Source organism: Doryrhamphus excisus, chromosome 21 (assembly GCF_030265055.1).
Source record: "Doryrhamphus excisus isolate RoL2022-K1 chromosome 21, RoL_Dexc_1.0, whole genome shotgun sequence".
Classification (NCBI taxonomy): Eukaryota; Metazoa; Chordata; class Actinopteri; order Syngnathiformes; family Syngnathidae; genus Doryrhamphus; species Doryrhamphus excisus.
Genome location: NC_080486.1, coordinates 12,284,175 through 12,304,684, shown reverse-complemented (window position 1 = coordinate 12,304,684; position 20,510 = coordinate 12,284,175). Strand labels below are relative to the sequence as shown.

At 44.9% G+C, this 20,510-nt stretch overlaps 1 protein-coding gene across 9 annotated transcripts in view; it reads right to left on the bottom strand.

Annotated features, from left to right (window-relative positions):
• Nucleotides 1-20,510, bottom strand: part of LOC131108940 (collagen alpha-1(XVIII) chain-like) — a 30,334-nt gene that overhangs the window by 6,912 nt on the left and 2,912 nt on the right. Inside the window, exons 3-20 of one of the 9 annotated variants that reach the window (XM_058060399.1) lie at nt 20,376-20,446; nt 20,103-20,280; nt 19,607-19,819; nt 19,425-19,550; nt 19,189-19,333; nt 18,715-18,793; nt 18,271-18,356; nt 17,878-18,067; nt 15,805-15,924; nt 14,212-14,394; nt 14,079-14,146; nt 3,412-3,659; nt 3,168-3,338; nt 2,959-3,090; nt 1,414-1,488; nt 987-1,079; nt 235-376; nt 69-115 (exon numbers count right to left, since the gene is read on the bottom strand). In XM_058060399.1, coding sequence (XP_057916382.1) covers nt 69-115; nt 235-376; nt 987-1,079; nt 1,414-1,488; nt 2,959-3,090; nt 3,168-3,338; nt 3,412-3,659; nt 14,079-14,146; nt 14,212-14,394; nt 15,805-15,924; nt 17,878-17,888 — 1,290 coding nt within the window. In that variant the 5' untranslated portion in view covers nt 17,889-18,067; nt 18,271-18,356; nt 18,715-18,793; ... (3 more) ...; nt 20,103-20,280; nt 20,376-20,446. Of the gene's footprint in view, nt 1-68; nt 116-234; nt 377-986; nt 1,080-1,413; nt 1,489-2,958; nt 3,091-3,167; nt 3,339-3,411; nt 3,660-14,078; nt 14,147-14,211; nt 14,395-15,804; nt 15,925-17,877; nt 18,068-18,270; nt 19,334-19,424; nt 19,551-19,606; nt 19,875-20,102; nt 20,281-20,375; nt 20,447-20,510 lie in introns of all 9 variants that reach the window. The other 8 variants (XM_058060396.1, XM_058060398.1, XM_058060395.1 and 5 more) reach the window with 8 other exon arrangements.

Genomic DNA, 20,510 nt, shown 5'->3' with positions numbered 1-20,510 from the left:
CTAGTACGTTGGGACAGCTTGTACTGGATTTATTAGGAGCTACAGTTCATCAAAACGTGTGCACTCACAGAGTCTGGTTTGGCGGCTGCAGTTGCTGTGCTTGGTGTTGGTTTGACTGGAAAAGAGTACATATGTCAAAATATCATAATAATATCCTAAACAAGACCAAACACGTTCATGATGGAGGAGTGAAAATCGCAGGTAAAAATATGAAATATGTTTCAGTTTGTTTACCTTCAGCGGTGGGAACCTCCACTTCCCGCCCTGACGCCTCCTCGCTGTCTTCTTCACCGTCATCATCATCTTCATCATCAATAATACTGCTTGGCATCTCAGTGGGCGGAGCTGGGACCGGGGTGCTGTCGGTGGGGTCCACCTGAGGGAGACATGGATGCTTTCTATGCACATTGAAACAAAGATCTTCAAGAGCTGCAAGCCACGACAATGGGAGACCCCCGCATCGCCATGGCAACGCAATTCCGACAAAAACATCAAGGTTTTGAGGGCTTTGCACCTTTGGCCACTTCATTAGGAACACCTAATATTCAAAATTCCTACTTTACAAAGACAACAATGCTCAATGTTCATGTATTGTGTATTAAAGTAACAATATGTTGGGGTCTGTGGCCAATAGGTGGCGCTAAGATCATTACAAAACACCAAAGATGCACTTTTATGCCCTGCATTGATTGATCTGGGCGTCACAACTAACATTAAAAATTAATATTCAAATCAAACATTTTCATCTGCCATATATTTTTTCTTCAAAATATGGAAAAATATAAACAAGTTCAAATGTAACATTTTAAAAATATAATTTAAAATGTATTCATATGACTTAATTCTAAATATTTTATTTAGTACAATGAATATCAAAAACTACTCTAAATATATATAACATTGGAAAAATAACCAAATAATATTTTCAATATTCAAAGTATGGTTTATTCAATAGACTGGCAATAACTGTTAAAAAAAAGTCCTACCTCTTTATACTCCCTCTCCTCCACAACCTTCTTCACTTCTTCTTCTCCCTCCATGTCTTCGTAGACGCCATCGCCGCTTCCGAATCCAGACGCCTGCAGAGGACATTTTTTTTTTTTAAATTCAGGCAGAAATTATAATGAAAAAGCTATTTGACACATAAATGTGGTGTCAGAGATTGCATAAGTGCAACTAGATGATATTATTATATTGAGTTTTTACTAGAAAAGCCCATCTTGTGGTGAGCAGACATGTAAATATGATGTTAATCCTGTCTAGAGTTACCATCTTGGCATTGGAGTTTCCTGCAATGTATAATTTGGCCAGCAGAGGGAGACAACGCCTATTTGTCGTCTTCATGCTGACCTTTCTTTGCTCTCTAATTTGAGCGTGTGTGTGTGTGTGTGTGTGTGTGCCATGCTCACTCACATAAGGGTCATCTTCCTCACACTGGTCATCGGGGGCCGTGGGATCGGACTTCAGCACCAGCTGCTGGATGGAGCCCTGGAAGGCAAAGATAGGGATGTGTGATGATTTAGACCAATCCGTCTGTCAGTAGGAGTTATTCAGCATCATTTTATTACAGCATTATGAATATTTCCCACGCCGGACATGATATTTGCCATCCCTTTGCAGATACGAGACCTCCATCCCTTTGGGAAGGCTTTAAACAAGTATTGGAGTGTATCTGTGGGAATTTGTTTGGAATCTGTGACATCATCGAACTCATCCAAGCATGTCTTGCGGCGTGTGGAAGCATCGAATGCGTCCAAAATGTCTAAGGCGTCCAGTCCAGGCTCGCTGCTTGTGTCTCATGACTTTTATCCGCATTCTGTCTGCTTTGTTGCCATGAATCAACATGACGTGGTTATTTGTCACCACGGCCAACAGCTGGAAAGCAACAAAGGAGGGAATGGAAGGAGGGGCGCTTACTGGAAGATAAGATGAAGACGAGGCAGAAAGTTCTGGAGGGTTTCTAGGTGATGTCACACTGCATCACGGACAACTTGGGTCCTTTTCTTCTCCAATTTTGCCTCTTTTGAGCGCCGTTTTTCAGCAGGCGCTATTCTCGTCCCTGTTATCCAGCGCCAGGAATGTTTGACTTTAAAGAGGAGCAAGATGTGTGCGACATCTGGAACGTTCCCCCCCCCGCCTCCCGCCACCACGGGGTAGCAGAGGAACCTCCTTGACGTATCGGCTCCCTGGCGGGATGAGTTCCTAACCTTTTTTTCTACAGCTCTGCTCACATTTCTAATAAAATCTCAGTCCTCAACTGATTGCTGTTTCGCATCTGGACCTGCTGGACCCCATGGACCTGCTCCATGGTCCAACAGAGCCACACTATGAATATGATTGGAGGTTTCTCCGACGACAGCATGGTTCCTATTACGCTGGCATCCTTGCATTCACTCACACACCACTCGTAGAGGTCATTCAATGTGGTAAAAGAACACGGAACATTGTAGTACGTGTATTGTTTCACATGGGGGACAAATTCATTTCAATGACATATTCAACAGCGGCGGCAGTGAGCCAAATGCATAAATCACGCTTTGTCATTTACGGCCTTGTAAAAAAGCGTGCAGACGTGTGCTTTGCGTCTCCCCGCGGCACTCCAACGCTGCCAACGAGCGCCATCGCGTTCATTCTTCAAATGGAAAACAAGGAACCCCCAAAAACGCCACGCTTGTTAGTAAATTAACGCTTTTACTCCTGAACTGCTGCACGTAGAAAGAGTGAAAATGAGTAAAAACCTTCCTGTGCTGTGTGTGCTATTACTTGTCAGACAAACACTCCACAAGGGGGCACTGTTATTAAACCCTATAAGTCACCTTGACTTACATTTTTTTTTGCCGAATCAGCATCAATGTGGTGCACACATTTAGCTGTGGTGCCTAATTAAAGGTTATATATTTTGCCCACAACCCATAGGGGGCGCTGCAGCTGAGTATGGAGACAGAAATAAAGGCTCACCACAAAGCGGGGCAGGCCGGTACCTCCGGCGTTGCCTACAAAGATCCCCGAGCTGGCCTCAAAGGTCAAAGGTTGGGGGCTCCTGGTGAAGGCGACACGGTGGTACTCCTCGCAGTCCATGAAGAGACGCACCTGAAAAAGACAACCTGGAATTACGGAAAAGGAGACACGATGAGGGTTCCCCACACCGCATGGGTACCAAGGTGTACCTCTGCGCCTTGCACCGTAATGGTGAACCTGGCCCACCGTCCCGTCATGTCCGCCATCTTGAAGGAAGCTGCTTCCTGTGTCTTGCCTCCTGTGGTGGGGTCGGAGTAGTATAAGACCACCCTCTGGGAACCGTCCTCCACCTCGGACAGCGCCACGCCTAACTGCACCACCTGCAGGACCAGAGGCAAGGAGACGTCAGCCAGGGTGCAAAGACGGCGGCGCTGTGAAGAAGATACCCGGTACTTTTTGGTAAGAGTCCGTGATGGCGAAGAGGATGCCGCCCCGCCTTGTGGTGGGCTTGGCCGTGACGGTGATGGCAAAGTCGTAGTAGAACGGGTCGGGGATGAACGACTTGGTGAGGCGGCCCACGTTGGCGCCCGCTCCGAAGCTGTAGGCGGGGTAGCCCTGGAAGCCTGTGACGAAGGACACGGACGGCGGGAGGGGGACGCCGATCAGCTCGGTCAGGTCCAGATCTCCATGAGAACCTCGGTCTGGAGAACAGGAAGAAGACAGAAGCCGAGTTAGAAGAAGTGAGGAAAGACAGAACACCAATACAACACCTGTATCAACAAGGTTGCCCTTTCAAGGAGAATAAAGCTCAGTTTCTTTCTGTTTTGATTCAACATTATACTGAGAGGTGTTCCTAATATTTTGACTTTTTCATAGCCGTATGATGGGATGATTGTGCCGCTACAACCCACTCCAAAGACAACACCCGTACTCTTTAGATTTTAGAAAGAAGTTAGTGTTTGTAAAATGCCATTTTTTTTAATGCAACTCTTGTATTGGATTTGTGTGATATATGTCCAATATGAAACTCTTTAATGTTATGATTTTTCCGAGTGGGAATATGCTTTGTAGCATCTTTTTCCACATTTCTTTCCGCTTGCCTTGCTTTATTTTTATGAGTCCCATAAGTCTGACAACATGTCAGACATAAATACCCCACCGCCTCCAGTGTACGTTGGCCCGCACAATAAACAAAACATGCAGCACTGACAAATAGCGCCCCTAGCGGCGGTGGAGCCTTGCAGCAGCATCTGGAAGGCATTTAAGCCCACCTAATATACTCCTGCAGCACAAAGGCAGCTCCTGTAGATCAGACTCACCACACACTCGCACTCGGGGAAGTGAGGCGCACTTCTGCCACATGTCTTAATTGGACCGGAACCCCTCGTTAAGAACAGCAAAAGCGGCCATCTTTTTTGCTTCCTGGTTCTCCTATTGCAGGAGCTTTATAGAGGAAATGATGAAATGGGCGCTTCCCTGCAGGCCCGGAGACGGGTCCTGGTGAGGTTCTTAGGCCGACATTCCCACACTTCTTCCCCACCGGTGACATCACCAAACAGCTGGACGCACACAAAGACACGCACTGTACCGTTTTCAAGTTCTCAAGGAACTCGGCAGACGCATCCCTGCGAGTGCAATTTTTAGCAAGGATGTCAAGAGGAAAGCTCGCACCATTCCTGTCTGGAGCTTCTTCTTGGCCCGGCCCGAGCGAGCACCTGCACTGGAACAGGAAAAACGTAGCACGCCCTGCTTGTAGCATTACGCCACAATATTCCCACATCGGGATGCTCTTGGTGTTTCCGTAGTAACCACTGTTTACATGCTTGGAGAGACATCCAAACAGTTCTGGCTCTGCAAGAAGGGTCACCGGGTTGTGCGGAACGCGTCCAAGTGGGCCAGTTGTTGGACATCTGGATCCGTATCAGATCCACATCTGCACCTGCACATGTAATCCATTCTTTGTTCTTCTTTGTTATCGATATTGATAATATCGAAACAGGCAGCATGTTTTTACTCGCTGGTGTGGTTTAAATATTAGAAACAGTTGGGATTCCGTGCACCATTGCAAACGACAGCCACAATAATAAACATACTGTCTCCCAAAACATCTGGAAATGGACACCTGAACTAACATGGCAATCATTAGCAAGTACAATTATACGTCATGTGCTAATGCTAGCATGAAGCATTCATTATGGTGACTGTTTCAGTGCATATCAAAGCAAAGAAGTAAAGAAAGCCATAGAAGAGAATGACACTGATTAAGCCGCAAGTCCACCAGGCAGGCCATTTAGATCCAAAACATTTGTTTTCACCACATTTGGTGTCCTGGACGGCGCTGAGATCACAACATTTGGTTGCTATTAGCATGACAGATCCTGGCATATTAATAAGAGCCGAGTCGCAAAGAGAAAGGACGGTCAAACGCAACACATCAGGACTTCATCGCCCTTGGCTGATAAGCGCTAAAGCGCCGGTGCCAACTGTGACGTGTTGCTCGTGTTCAAACTGAGCGGAGGTGATGACTTCATTCAGCGTTGGGAACCAAACGGGGAAAAAAGAAAAAAAAAAAGTTAGCTGACCTCGTTGGCTGGAAAGGAAACAAATCTCTAACATGAGCAAAATGTTTGCAGGGAAATTCCACAGCAGTCAAGGCCGAATGTGCATATTTAACACCATGTATACTCATTCATACACACAATATGTGCATATTTAACACTATGTATATTCATTCATACACACAATAAGTGCATATTTAACATTACGTATATTCATTCATACAGAAATTAGAATAAATCCCTTGAAATATCTAATACTTGACCTATTGTGTACAGCACAGCAACCAGCACGCCCTCTAGTGGCTGTTACTAGTACAGGGATGACATCCTCTATGCTGCTTAACCTCACTAGGGTTGCGGGGGGGGGGGGGGGGGGGGGGGGGGGGCTCATTGGCTCATCGTCAGGGAAACCACAAGACGTGGATTCATCAAGACCCAGACATTGGCTCCTTGACATTATTGATGGTTTCAGTTCTCGCAGCAGATCCTTGACATCCAATAAAAGTCTTTGGGATCGGCCATAGACCATAGATGAATACAGCATTTGTGGCGCCCCCTACGGGTAGAAATTCTCTTTCCTAATTACAGTCAAGGTGGGCTTAAGTAAGGATAAGTCCGGACCCTCGAGGGAACTCAGTTCACATCCTTAAGGGACTACTAAGTCAATATTATCAGTTCCTAAGCAGAAAGGGGGGCAGGACGGATTGAACCGAGCCACTTCCTGGTGTGCTGGAGTGCTGACTAATTGTGAGAAAGTCTGACTGAGCACAAGGAGAGCTTCCCGACGTGGGAAAGGACTGGAGGCAGACTTTGGAGCAACATTTCTCCAGGACGAAAACCGGGGCCTGGTTGAAGCCAATCAGAGCCCAATCATCATCATTGTAAGAGTCGCATACAAAGTATGGAACCTGCCCCTCAAAAGAGGGGGGGCTGGGTGCAAATAAAGTGGCACATTCTTGCCTTGCATCCAAATTTGATTTTAAGGAGGTAGAGCAGGGTTGGTGCAGCTCGTAAAAGATTGTCATGTTTAGTTGGATTGACTCACTTGAGCTTGAATGTGCTGCGCTCTTTAAAAGCATATTTTACAAGCTTTTGGCGAAATGTAAGCTGGGAAAAACAGTGGATTGGTGTACATTCAGGATTTAGCATGCACAGGCCTGCGAGCGCACGCCAAGATGTCCAATTAGTATGTACAGTACGCTAACGAATGCCCTGTCCAGTGTGTGAAAGGCCTTTTAATGCGGCAACGCATGCAAACAGCAACAATAACATCTTGCACATGTTGCATGTCTTCTTCCCACTCCCTCATTATTCAAAGCAGAACCACCCAAAATGCTCCCGAAGGCTTCGCAGTTGTTTGGACTGAAAGAAATGGGGTCAATGATACTCAGGACTTTCATTCCCAAGTATGCTGCAAGACAAGCTGGCAGGTTGGATGCAGCCAAATAGTTTCGCCCAGTATGTCTTTCTCACACACACGCACACACACACACACACACACACACACACACACACACAGCTTCCCTCGGAATTCTTATTTCCCACTCCACTTGCTTCACCGTTGTTAAAAGACAACAGTATTACTTTGTTCCATCAAGTTTTGTGTCGCTTTAAAATGCATAATTAGGATTCACCAGGGGGGAAGAGCGGGGGCACTGGAATAATATAAAAAAATATAATCATTTTATGAAATATTTTTTGTAGTCTCATGAGAATAAAGTGATTTTTTTTTACTTACAATGATTTGGAAAAATGTAATATTATATAATAATAAATTTGCAGTCTCAAAAGTAATCATTTTACTATTAATTATTACATGTATAAAATATTTTTTATTACAATATTATTAATCATATGAGATAAAATCATAACGAGGCCATAGTTTTATGCAGAAAAAGTAAGAAAAGCAAGAAAAAAATGTGAAGTTTGATTATAAAAAGGAGAGCTAGCATAGCAGGTAAAAATGTAACAATAAAGTGTATAATAAAGTAAAGCTGTCTTGAATAAATATAAGACGACGTTTAACGACAGCAAATGTGCCGAGGTGCAACTTAACAGCGAGCTTTAATCTTAGTCAGCATCGAGTCATAAAATAATCCCCAAAGAGCCCCCCCCCGGTTCTCCTTCAATGATGCATGCCAGAGCTTTGGAGTCAACTGAAGGTTCGCCACCATGTTTGTATTCGCCTCATAGGAGATACTTGTGTAACTTATCCAAACTGTTCATAACAGGGGGGATGCGGAGGGGGTGGGGGTGGGGGGGGTGCTCCTGAGTGATACCATCTGCTCTGGCTCGACTCGCCGAGACTACAGCGGAGATCCAGAAAGGCCCCATCAGCCCGGAATCTGAGAACGCTCTGACACCGGCGCACACTTTTGTCAACGTTACGGGAAAGGGAGTTTAAAACGAAAAAAAAAAAAAATAGCAGCAGAGTTGAAATTTCGACCTTGCGAATGCTGACTGCGCAACACCTGCTTGCACCAACAACACAAAAAGGGTAGTTTTGCATCAAAACACCAATTGGTATTGAATGCCAGGGGGGGGCTTCGCTACACGTCTGAAAATAAAGACGGTAAAAGGTGGATAGGGTGCACACATAATAGCGCTTCTCTACTGGAGTGTGTGTGTGTGTGTTTGCTCAGGCCGTAAAGCTCTCCAGATTTGGAAGTCAGCCTCTTTCCCTTCCTAAAACAGCACACATCACATGTGCCCGTCATCCGCCATAAAAATCCACCAACAAGTACCTGCTGGACCGCCTGACAGCTTCTTCGGAGCTGCGAGGTCACTTCCTGCTGCAGCTGACAGCGCTGAAGCCGCCAGCATTTTGGATGGAGGTCTACTTTCTACGTCCAAAGTGTTTCTAAACAGTTTAGCCGGTGACCCGAGTGGGAATGGTTTGCAGTAAATTGGTTCCAGGTCGTCTCCCTGCTAACAAATTGCTCACAAATGCTGAGAAACAAACGCACCTGGTGCGCTGAGGAGGAAGATGAGCCTCCGAAGAGATAGCAGTAATTCCCATGGTGAGGGTCAGAAGGATGACAACACAACCGGACTAGAAATGACAAAATAGGCTTCAATTTTTGCCATGTTTAGAAAAAAAAAAAGTTTAAAAATTCAATAAAAATAATAAATACAATGTAAGAATATTCACTGAAAAGTAATAATAAAATAAAAAATAAATATATAATCAATAAAAATAATATTTGAAAATATTTAGTGTAGTAATTTGTCGTGTAAAAATGTCACTGTGCAAAGTAAGCCAATACAACTATTAACTATAAAGTATTACAGTATTACAGTACAAGCCACGTGTATCCCTTCAGCGTTCCAGTGCACCATTCAAGTTACATAAATAAACGTGTAAAGTGTAGCTGCTCTAGCTAGTGGTGAAGTCAGTCAACGATACGTGTATATCAACCGTGTTTTGTGAAAAAATAAAACAGCTAAATAAATCCAATGTACACCCCTGTTAATCACGGCCCCTCTTGGACTTGGTCTTGGATCTGTCCCAGAACTGTTATTTGCGGTCACTTAGGGAAAGGCGATGCATGTTTCCGTCAGAACTCCAGTGTTTACATTGCAGCTGCAGAGTCCAACAAGCTCTTACGTGGCAGTAAGACATTCAAATCCTCATTTAGAGCTTCTAAAACGCGCTAAATGCAAACATTTATGTGTGTTTTGATGGAAGAATTCCGGCTAAACTGTTTCCTGGTTCAGCTCTATGCAAACCATGACGTCAAGGGAAGACGTTGGACCTGGACCAAACAGTTTTAAACCAGATTCCGATAAAAACCTGGAAGATCTGCGCACATACAGTATTATGGGAACTATTATGTCTTTTTGTTGCCGGGGGAACCCTTCCTGTGTTCCACAGAAGCTATCCCAGTTTCCCAAATGGTCCCGAATGGCTAAGCCAGCAACATGACGCTTGTAGTTCTCTTCACCAGGACACGTTCATGTTTCCGAAACCAAGTAACACCAACCACTGTGGTGACGTCCTGTTAAACACGGCCAGCTATGCGATCTACTCTATATATTTAAAGACGACCACACAACCAGAGGGATTCCTCCATCGGCTTCAAGCAGCTCACATGTTGGTTAGCACAATTCCACACAGAAACTTGAAGCCATTTCAGACAATCTTTCTGAAAAGGGGCGGGACACGAGTCAAGATAAAATACCTACAATTTCGGTGCAGATCCGGCTAAAGATGAGCCATTAAAAACACACGACTATTTCTCCTGAGCTGCCGCACAAACAAGGGTGAAAGTGTGTCACAAGGTGCACCACTACAAATACACCACACGGTGGCGCAGTTTTGCTGTTAAAAACCTTCAAATTACAACCCGTTGTAACTGTGCGGCGTTTAACTGAACCGCCACCGAATTTGGTACACGCCTCTATGGGACTGACAAGCACATCCATGTAACATTTCAGCAAAATTGGTGGAAAAACATGGCCGCCATCAAGCAAAGTTAGCAAGTCATTGTCCGTTTGTCTAATGATTGTAAACATGAGAGGATATCTGTATTACATGTATGCTAGCAAGTATTCTGAAGGATTTTGAACATCACCCACAGGGGGCGCCACAAATGTCATTCACAGTCATGAATAACCGCGGATGTTCTTTCATCCAAACTAGTCCCCACTTGTTTCCCGGTCCACATCTTTGTTGGACTTTAATATCAACACTTGTAGAAATGTTTAGACAGAACATCATCAGCAAAGAGCATCGCCGCGGCCAACAGAGTTGTTTTTCATGTAAATGATGTTGTGAAAAGCTAAACAGAACGGCGAGGCACAAATGTTTGCTCAGGTTTACCAGCCAACGGTGAGGAAACAATCAAACAGAGAGCAAACCTCCATTTTAAATGCGTCTGGACTGAAAAAAGAAAACGCAGCTGGAAGCCAGCTGAGCACACAACACAACCACAGGAAGAAGAAGAAGAAGAAGAAGAGGAGGAGTAGGAAGTATCTTTGGACATGCCAAGCAACAATACTACTACTAATCTGAGTGAGGATGCTGAAGTCATCGCAGTCACCTGCTTGTTTTCCAGCTCCATCTTTTCCGCCCTGACTAACTCTTTCCAAGCTCCGACACCAGGATGCCAGTCACTCCCAGAACAACAAACACTTTTTTTCATGCGATGTTCCACTGAAGCTGCTCTGCCGTTTCCTAGCAGGAATGTTGTTCCATGTGTCCACTCGTACAATATTTTGGGTCACGTCCTCGCGCACACAGGACGCACTGTTGGACCCGCCCGGCACGGCAGTGAGCGTGTTTGCATGCTGAGCGAGCGCTACCGCTTCACGTTCATAGCTAATTTTACAGAGCTGATGCCTTGTTTCAGTCCGAGCTAGCATCTGAAGCCATTAAAAACAACAACAAATGCCAGAGAAGCCATGATGTTTCCTTTAAGTTGCAATAAATCAGGAAGATCCCATTTTACCTTCAAAATTGTCATTAAAACTAGCAATAAACAATAAATTATTACCATGAGTTAGCAGACTAATGTTTTTAACTGAGCTAACGCTACGTTTGTGGCTATGTTTATGGCTACGTTTATCTACATTATCTGAGCAGCTAGTGGAAGGAGTTTGCATGCTAACGCTAACTTCGTAGCTAGCTGATTTATCTGAGTGAGCAAGCTAATGCTAGCGAGGTCAGCGGAATTCTTGGCGTAGAAAAAGTAGATTGTGTCATTTTACATTTTACAACCTAGCATTTGCTAACGCACATCTTACAACTGTTAAATAGTTTAGCAGTGTTGTAATCTCAGGATGCTATTCCTCTCCATGCCTGCGGGTGGTGCTGTTGGCCCCCCCATACAGCAGCATTTGGATTGCTAATCTATTTTGAATGCATTTTCCCCTTTTCGCACACACAAAATGTGTACAAAAACGACAAGCACAGTTCAAAGTCTAAGTGACGCGACGGCCGCCACTTCCTGCATTTGTCTTCGCACTTTAAAGCGAACCGTCCGTTTTTAAGCGCAAGTAGAGCTCCTTGTTTGGGCGCCAGTAAATTTAGCCGTTCCTGTTTTTAACCCCCCCCCACCCCCGTCGTGTTTGCTGGAGATGGTCTTGCAAGATAGCAAGTTTCCTTCTCAAAACACAATAAAGCTTGCGTCAGAAAGTAGGGCAACTGGAGGGAACTCGTAAATACACCCAGGACAACTCGGATGCAGCTGTCGGGTGGCAACTGTAAAGCATTTGAGTACCGTAACTCTTCAAAAAGAACCTCCCTTCTTTGTTTACTTCAACTCTGTGAAGTCCTTGTCAAAGTAGCTGCATTGTCCCTTCACACCTTCCTGTCAGCTTCATATTTAAAGCGTTTATTGTGTTTCTGTGGCGGAGCTAGCATGCTAAACGCTAACGTACACTGTACTTTTTGTGATGTGTGTTTTGATTTTTTTTTTGATGTTCCAAGTCAGCGAACATGAGACTGCGGAGCAGATGATGGACATCAGGAGCGCAGCAGAAGCCAGCTGGTGTTTAGACAAGACAGATCCTCACAGGACGCTGCTTGTGGAAAGAATGACAAGACCGTGGCTACTACCTTCAAACGCCTAATGAGCGCAGACTGAAAAGTTAACATTTTTGGATTAGCCAAAGACTTCTGTTAGTTTTAACAACTGTAGCGTGCAACCGAGTGTCAATTAGGTAAACACATGACATTTGCCCCATGTTAAAGCTATTTAAGCTTTAGTAGTTAAAAGACGGAATTAGCTTGGGGACGGGAGTGAGAAAGCTGAGTAAGCTAACTGGTTACCTTACTTAAGGTTACTGCTGTTGGGGTAACTCGCTAGTGTAAGCTATGTTAGCTGCTAGCACACTAAAAATGTGAGTTAGCGCAGTCATGTTAGCTCTGTTGCTAGCAAACTAAGAGCTATGTTAGCTGTATGGCTTAGTCGATTGGTTAGCTTGCTAAAATGGAGTCGACCAGTTAAAAAAACATTATGCAGTTAAGCGGTTGCTAAGCGCCAAAAACGTTAGGCTAGGAAAACCAAACCTGTATAAATGACAGAGGTACAAAGAAACTTCATGTTATTTCATCAAAGATGTGTTCAAATACTAAAATTTCTACACATTTATACAAACAGTCTCGCCTAAAGAACGATTTGCGACTGCTATTTGTAGCATCCAGCGTGCAACCTTTGACCTCGGTGTGCAACCTTCAATGTCGGCTTCCTTCCTGTCTTAAAATGAGGGAGTGTTTTTTTTTATTGCTGAGTGGTTTCAAGACTCTGCTTCATTCTAAATGCCACGGCAAACAATTAAGCTGTCAGGAGCCCTCACTCGCTAATTAGTGACTGAGAGGTGCGGAGGACAATGCCGCCTTTGTGGAACGCCAGGTCTCCTCTGTTGAACACAGGGGCTCAGACAGGGGGAGAACACTTGAACGCATCGCAAAGCATGCAAGACACTTCTTCCGGGAATTTGTTGGAGTTCCACCTTCATTGCGGCGCATTGCGGCGTGTCACGTTCAGGGAGTCGGGACATTAAAGTGTCATGTTGTGGGTGCTGAGCTTATCCAAAGCAAACAGTCACTTCCTCAGGGTAATTAGGGTAATCATTGGCACCACATAAGGTTTGTGCACAATGTGTGCACTTTAGTGTGCAAAGGAAGCCTCATGTGAACATTAAGAGGGAATTTGCTGTATTTAAGCACTCAGGGACGCCCTCGTCACGTTTCATTTGTGTGAAAAAACTAAGGGAGTGCCCAAAATATTACCCCGAGTGGTCAGATGTGCATTATTATTTTTGAATAAACTGCTAGAAATTCTATTAGCAGGAAGTAAAAAAGGCAATAAGCCATAAATGGCCCAATAGAGACTCACCAAAATGCCTTGACATGATAGATATTGTTACGGAAACAAGAATTGGTGTGGAAAGTAAGGACTATAAATACGTTTTATGGGTCTACACCGGGGGAGTCATGTCTGACTCAACAAAATACATGCACCCTCAGCCTTCAGGAAACCTACACTATAAGGGCACGTAACATTTTTCTCATTATTATTATTAGCCGCTTTATTAAATGTGGCTTTTGAAATATTGATATATTACACATATTATGTTTTGTGTTTTTCTTCATTTTCTTCATTTTGATCAAGCTGCTATGTCTACTTCCACCTGTTCCTGGTGAAAATCACAGAGTAGTCGCCATAATTGAAGCTGCTATGCTAGTTTGTCCAGCTTTTTTTGTTTTTTTATGATCAATATTGAAAAAAAATGACCTACCTGGCATCACTTTTTTTCAACCTACAATAATCTTATAGGTGCTAGTTATATTCCCCCCAAAAATGTGTTTTTAAAATTGTTAAATTCACTGAACGAGGGCTGAGCTTGTGACTTGCAATTCTCCACTAAGACGCTAGGGGTCAGTGTTTCCCCGAGAGTGAGCAAGCACCACCTGTTGACTAGCTGTTTAGCTTGCTGTGTAGTCGTTGTGAACAATGGAAAACACATTTGGAATAGTAATTCATGGAAAACAAGCCTGCTGAGTCATCCATTCTCTACGCCTGATGCAGCAGAACCAGAGGAAGAGGTGACGCCTACCGTCCAGCTGGTACCCGGACGAGCAGCCGAGGATGTGGAGCAATAATCCAACAAACCAGGGAGGAATCCTGCACCAGAAAAAAAAAAGTTATTCAAAGATCATTCCATGGAAAAGAAATGCTGCGTTATTTACCGTGAGATCATCTTGACAAGCTTGTGGAGGATGGAAATTAAATCCTGCTCACGAGCGAGAGATGGAGACCACTCTGACTCCTCCGGGTTTGCTCCAAGTTTAAAAAGTCTCCTCCTTCCCTCCCTCTCTCCTCCCTTCCCTCCTGGGCCAAACAAAGGCAGCTTCAGTGCATCAGAACCCCCCCTTCCAAAAAAAAAAAAAAAAGAAGTGGGCTGAAACCTGACACCAGAGGACCACCGGCTTCTAATCCTGTCCTCCCTCACACACACACACACACAAATTAACACACAGCAGTCAAGTCCTTCCCCTCACTTTCGCTCTCATTTGAAACTTGGGAGGCGCGGGGCCTTGACCTTAAAGGGGCGGCCGCATCATCACCGCCATCAATTTGCCTTTTATGAAACCACAGTAAATCCGACATTCAGACTGTTTGAACTTTCACGGCTTCAATCGCTAGCAAAGCGCGGGAGGTCCATTTTACGGCCGTTATTAGGAAGGGTCATAAAGGTTCACAGCTCAAAGTGCACAACCAATCAGGGCCTTGCTATAAGTCATGATGTCACTATTAGCGCTAATGCCTCTAATACGGCGGTATAGGTTTTGATATCCAAACACATTTTAGAGAATTATTCTACTTTTACATACGAAAAAATATGACAAAAACATACGGCAAAAATGGCCCCATTGTGGCTTATTTCACAGCCACATTCAATAAAAACAGGAGAGACTTGAAATTGGGTGATATTGGGTTTGGGTCTCCTGCAATTTTGCTTTAGTTGGTTCAACAAACTATAAGACTTCTGTAGATCGAATGCTACACATCCCCGTGGCAACATTCCAAGTGGGATAGGAAGTAAAAGCATCCTGCCGCATTGTTGACTTATGCGGAATACCTCAGTGGTGAGAAACCTAAGATGCTAAGATGCTAATCCCCCCCCTCCACCCCAAAAGGGCTTTGTCGGCAGGTCCAAGCTCGTCCCTCGGCAGCCCACCCTGAAGAGGAACGATAGCTACATGGCGGGACAGCCTGGATCATCTCATCATGACCCCCCCCCCCCCCCCCACCCCCACCCCTCATCTCCAGTCAGTGTTGACAAGACCCCCAAGATGTGTCGCCTCTGGCCAAAGCATCATTCTGCATAAAATGTCTACTTTTTATGCCTCCGAAGCTGGAAAAAATCAAGATGGTGACCGTCTGTGATGCAGCCACGTCGTCTGGACTCAAGAGTGTTTTCAAAGGGACTGGAATCTGTCTTGGGGGAAAAAAAAAACAAAAAAACAAGACGGTTCATCGTCAGGAGATAAAGATGGTGCTCGGGACCTTGTTCCTGACAGTCCTGGAAGATAAGCGCTAGCGATGGCATTCGAGGGATGCCGTTAGGAGAGGCGACGCTGGCGATAAAATGGTCGCACCTCAACGATCTGGCCAAGGCTGGCTGGTGGAAGGTTACAGAAAGAGATACTCAGTCGTAGTAGTAGTAGTAGTAGTAGTAGTAGTAGGGGTTGTGGCGTGGCTGTTCTGTGTGAACAGCACCGACACAGGACGACCAAGCCGCCATTATTCCAGCTTTGGGGGTAGCTGTAAAAGAATACCTGTGTAAAATCCTGCAGTACTTGGACACCCGAGGGCTTTTTGGGTGGTAGGTGGGCTGGTTGGTGACTGGCAGCGACTCCAGCTGAAAGGTCACTTCTGATTGGAGGATGAAAGTTGATCTGAAAGGAAGAAGAAGAAGAAGACAATGAAATGTAGTGAAAGTGTGACATTTGCGACAAAAATGGCGGCATAAATTTGAATGAAAAAGAATCACTCATAACTTGTCATCTTGTGTTTTGTTTGGACTTTAAAGTCTGAGTGCAAGCAGTCTGCAGGGAGGTGTGTGTGTTGTGAGGGGGATGGTGTGTGTGTGTGTGTGTGTGTGTAAGTCAGGCAGCCAGACTTTGTTCATTCATCCCTCGCTTGGCTAAGAGCTGCAGATCCCAGCGGAAAATACGACGGAAAAAGTGAAGTCCTCCACGAAGAACAAGTATAAGGAGGAGTGTTGGGCCTTGTCATAACCACGCTGCCACCGGTCCTTACTTTTTACACCTTTTTAATCACCGATGCTAGCACCCGTTAAAGCACCTACCTGTTTTTACTAGTTTGACACAAAATTAATCGTGCAGCTTAGCTTCTTTTTACACTTGTATGAGTTAAAGTTGAAAATGGAGAGGTGTGGAACATATGCCACATTATGGTCATTTTACCTTTTACTATAAACACTTAGATGGTGCCTGGCTTATTTAAGACTAACTTCTTACCAAGGTAGCATATGCAACACATGGCTGGTTTTCTGGTGCCTTGATGGTTAATAAAGACTTTACTATGGCCACAGTTTGACCCTGGAACTGATGATTTCTATGGAGCACATTATCTTCCAACAATTTAGGAAACTTTCTTCGCCTTGAGCGCAGGATTCCGCCCCTACGCTGTACGGATGAGCAGTTTTTCCCCAGGACAGCAACAGCTGGTTCCAATGTGGCCAAGGATTAAGAGAGGCTCCGTCTGCCTTCCCGGCCCAGGAAAGTAGTACACATTTTGGAGCTACTTGAAGAACCCCCCCATGTGAGCTGCGCTAGTACATAAAAGAAATGCACCCCAGCATGTGATGCATATTTGACAATAAAAGCAACGTGAACATACACCCGATATTGGATTGTTTTGGAGGGTGCAGGTGTACCTAATGAAGCGGCCAGGGATGTGATAAACAAGCTGAGGAATCAAAAACAAGCGAGTGGGAGGCCTCACATCCAAGTGGGTCTGCTATCAACATCTAATGTGGGAAGATCCTCAGAAAACGCTGAGTCGTCCCTCATAAATCATGTTGACTTCCCTGGCAAGTCCACAACTACTGCTGCTCGACATCCCCTTTGATGGAAGCCATGTTGGCCATGTGACATGCTCTGCTCGCGAGTCTGAACGATGGCGACAATAACGTCACCATAATGGCGGTTTGGCCGACCGGAGGCGGAATTCTTTTGGCTTCTTTGTTTTCCCTGTGAGACGACCGCAATGTTTGCCTCCTTCAGAGCTCCGCCACCAAGAACAAGTGCGAGGACGTATGCATGAGCTTTTTGGGAGACGCCAGACAACATTACACATTACATTTACTGCTTTTCCTGTATTTACCTTCTTTTTACACTTTAATGACAATGAGGGCGCACTGCGTTATGGCCGCATCACCCTTCATTCAAGTTCAGATTACAAAATGCATGATATCTTTTCTTTCAAACCGATACCCTCCTCAAGACTGATATGGTATCAATAACTTTTGAATGTATATCTACTTTTTAAAGTTCGATTTAAGTCTAGTTTGTTTACAACTGGAGGTAAGAAGGACTGGAACTAAATAGGGTTTGTACCTGGTTAGTCCTAACCAAATATCATGACATTACTACTAGCACATCACTGCTATCAGGAGAACCAGAGTCTAGAGGGGAGGGAGCCACCTGCTGTGGCCCAACAAAGTGCACTATATTCGGACACATGCTCCAAGCAGCCGGTGGGCCATGGATGTTAAAAAATCTTGGAAATGTGTTTTATGATTTAGTAGGTCGGCATTTGTGCGCCAACCACTGAAATAGATTTTTCTTACTATAGTCATCACGCTAAAAAAAAAAAAAACACACCTGGTCACCATGGCAACAGCAGCATCAATAGGCAGAAAGGGCCTCTTTTCTTGTTCTCTCTGGTCTTTTTCATTGCTTTAAAAATGCCTCTTTCAACACCACACAGCCGTCTTTTATCTTCAAGGACCGGTGGGCCCAACCGAGGAGTCGTGACGCACCTCCATGGCTTTCTGGGCCGAATCATTTATCTCTTTTTAAGGAAAAAAAACAGCAGGTGAAGACACGATGGAATCCTAAACTTTGCACGGCCTAACGTGTGATCTCACCATCACGCCCCCCGCCCTCCCCCAGGGAGGCCACAGAGGGGTGCTAGTTCTTACATTGGTCTTTATAGCAGAATACAATGGAAAAACTGTCTCATACTTTACTGTCTAAAGCCCTGTGTCTTCTTACTTGGATTAAAACGGAGACAGTCCTCAGGATCTCATCAGGATGCACATCATGGCTCTCCAGACAGGACCTCCAGCAGCATTCAGAACCTACACATCATTGGACGCATCAATCACACAAGAAGACAGCAACAGAACATCACAACACCATAACGTAGTCCAGTTCAAATACTGTAAATGTCGGTTTAAGGTAGAAGTGTACAAAACGTATTGTCGTAAAGGCATCACAGACATCGACTACTACAACATAACACGCAACTTAAAACTGCTGTTTCCAAATGCCCGCAAGGCATGCTGGGTAGCCCAGCAACAATACGAACAATAAAACATTGTTTATTATGTTAACTCCTCCTTGTTTACTTCTCAGACGACCTCCTCAAAATATTTTGCTACCCAGCATACCTTGCGGTAGTAATATATGTGTATTTGTCTATCATGGGTATTGTACTTCGGTAGGTTACGTTGCGTGTTGTGTTCCTGTGACGTGTTCCTCTTTCTTCCGTGACCTCATTGACTCACAGCTGCCCCTAGTGGACGGCAGGTACATTACAACATCAAGTCATGTTTATACATTTACAGTTAGCCTGCTGTGTGTTTGCTTTAAAAGGTGACATCTTCACAGGACAGTTCTTGAAGTTGTGCCTGACAGTTCGGTCGGAACACACATGGAGCCACTTAGCGCACAGAAGCTCACACAGACACACGGAGAAATAAAATAACGACAAGTCATCGCGAGTCACTGCAGACTTTGTGGGAAAGCTTTTACCCACAAGTGTCGTTTAAGTGTTGGAGTTTCCCCCTAATGAGAACAAATGGCCTCGCTCGGGAGGGTTCTGGTCAAATAAAAGCAGTAAAAAGGTGGAATGATTTAGCGCCTCAAGCGTGCAAAGGGTCCTTGTCTGACTCAGCACACTTCACTCACAGTGAGAGCAGGATGAAAACGATGAGGTGGCGGCAGCTTGGAGTTCGCTACACGATCCGGGAATGGCGTCATCGTGACACACGGTGCTCACCTGCTTTCAACATTATCACGTCTGAAAAGTCCAGCTTAGCCAACACCACGTCGACTAAAGTTGGAGGACAAGCAGTCAAGAAAACTGGGATAAAATAGCTAGAAACAAAAAGGGAATGTGACAACTTTTTTCACTTTGAACTCACCTTCCTTGGACAAGACTGATGAACATAGACAGTGTCCTTTCTTTGCCGTCATCCGTGGAAGCCAGCTGGTGAAAAACGGATGGAGACAAAACGGGCGAGCGCAGCTATCGATTCCCTCTCATCCACCTGTCATGGATGCCAAAATCAATAGCATTCATGCGTGGTACAAAATGCTTCTTTACCTGGCTTGAACACGACCTTGGATGCAAACAATCATGGCCGCATGCCACAAGCCGTTCATTCCTGCGCTGCTATCTGAAGACCTCCGGCGTTCCAGGCTGGAAGAATTCCTGTCATCAAAGATCCTTCAAATGTGTGAGATGTTTTTTGTGATGCTTTCAAAGCCACGGTGACCTATGATCATTACCCGATCCTCTCTTTCGCTGTCCTCTTTCCTGCAGGAAACAGCAGCAGGAAGGACACAGGCGCTGATTCCACTGAGCTGGAAAACTTTTGTGTTATTTTTTTATTGCTCTAATCCTGCAGTCACCAGGTCAAACATCAAATATAGTGTATAGTGTACATAGTATAGTGTACATAGTATAGTGTATATAGTGTAGAAATCAATTATGAAAAACACTACACTACACGATTGTTGCGATTATGCCTTTTCTGCAGATGGCTTTCTTCCGGCTTCTTATTGGCCACAAGTGTTGCATTAGTTTTGAACCTGTGTACCTTTGGATGTAGTAAAAGGGCTCATTAGCGTAGCTTAGCAGCACGGCTTTGAAGGGCAGTCAACCATCAGCATCTTCATCCTCCAGTGTTGCAGATATCTTTAACAGGTTCCTCTCCTCCTTGCCCACGGGTGGGAGTGTGTCGGCGGATGAGTGGATCCATGTGTGGACACGGGAGGCTAGGCAAAGTGAAACATTATCACATACGTTTCATCCTAATGACATCGGCAGGGAAGGTCCAAGGTCTTTCATCAGTTTTATTGGGGACTCCAACCTCTGGGGGCCAGCAGGACTTGTGGGCGCCTCTTTTGGAGGCGGATGCTGGAAGCGGACCAGCTCCCAGGCCTGTAATATGGATCAGAACACATGTAATTAGTTTATATTTATATTCAACTAAATCATATTTACA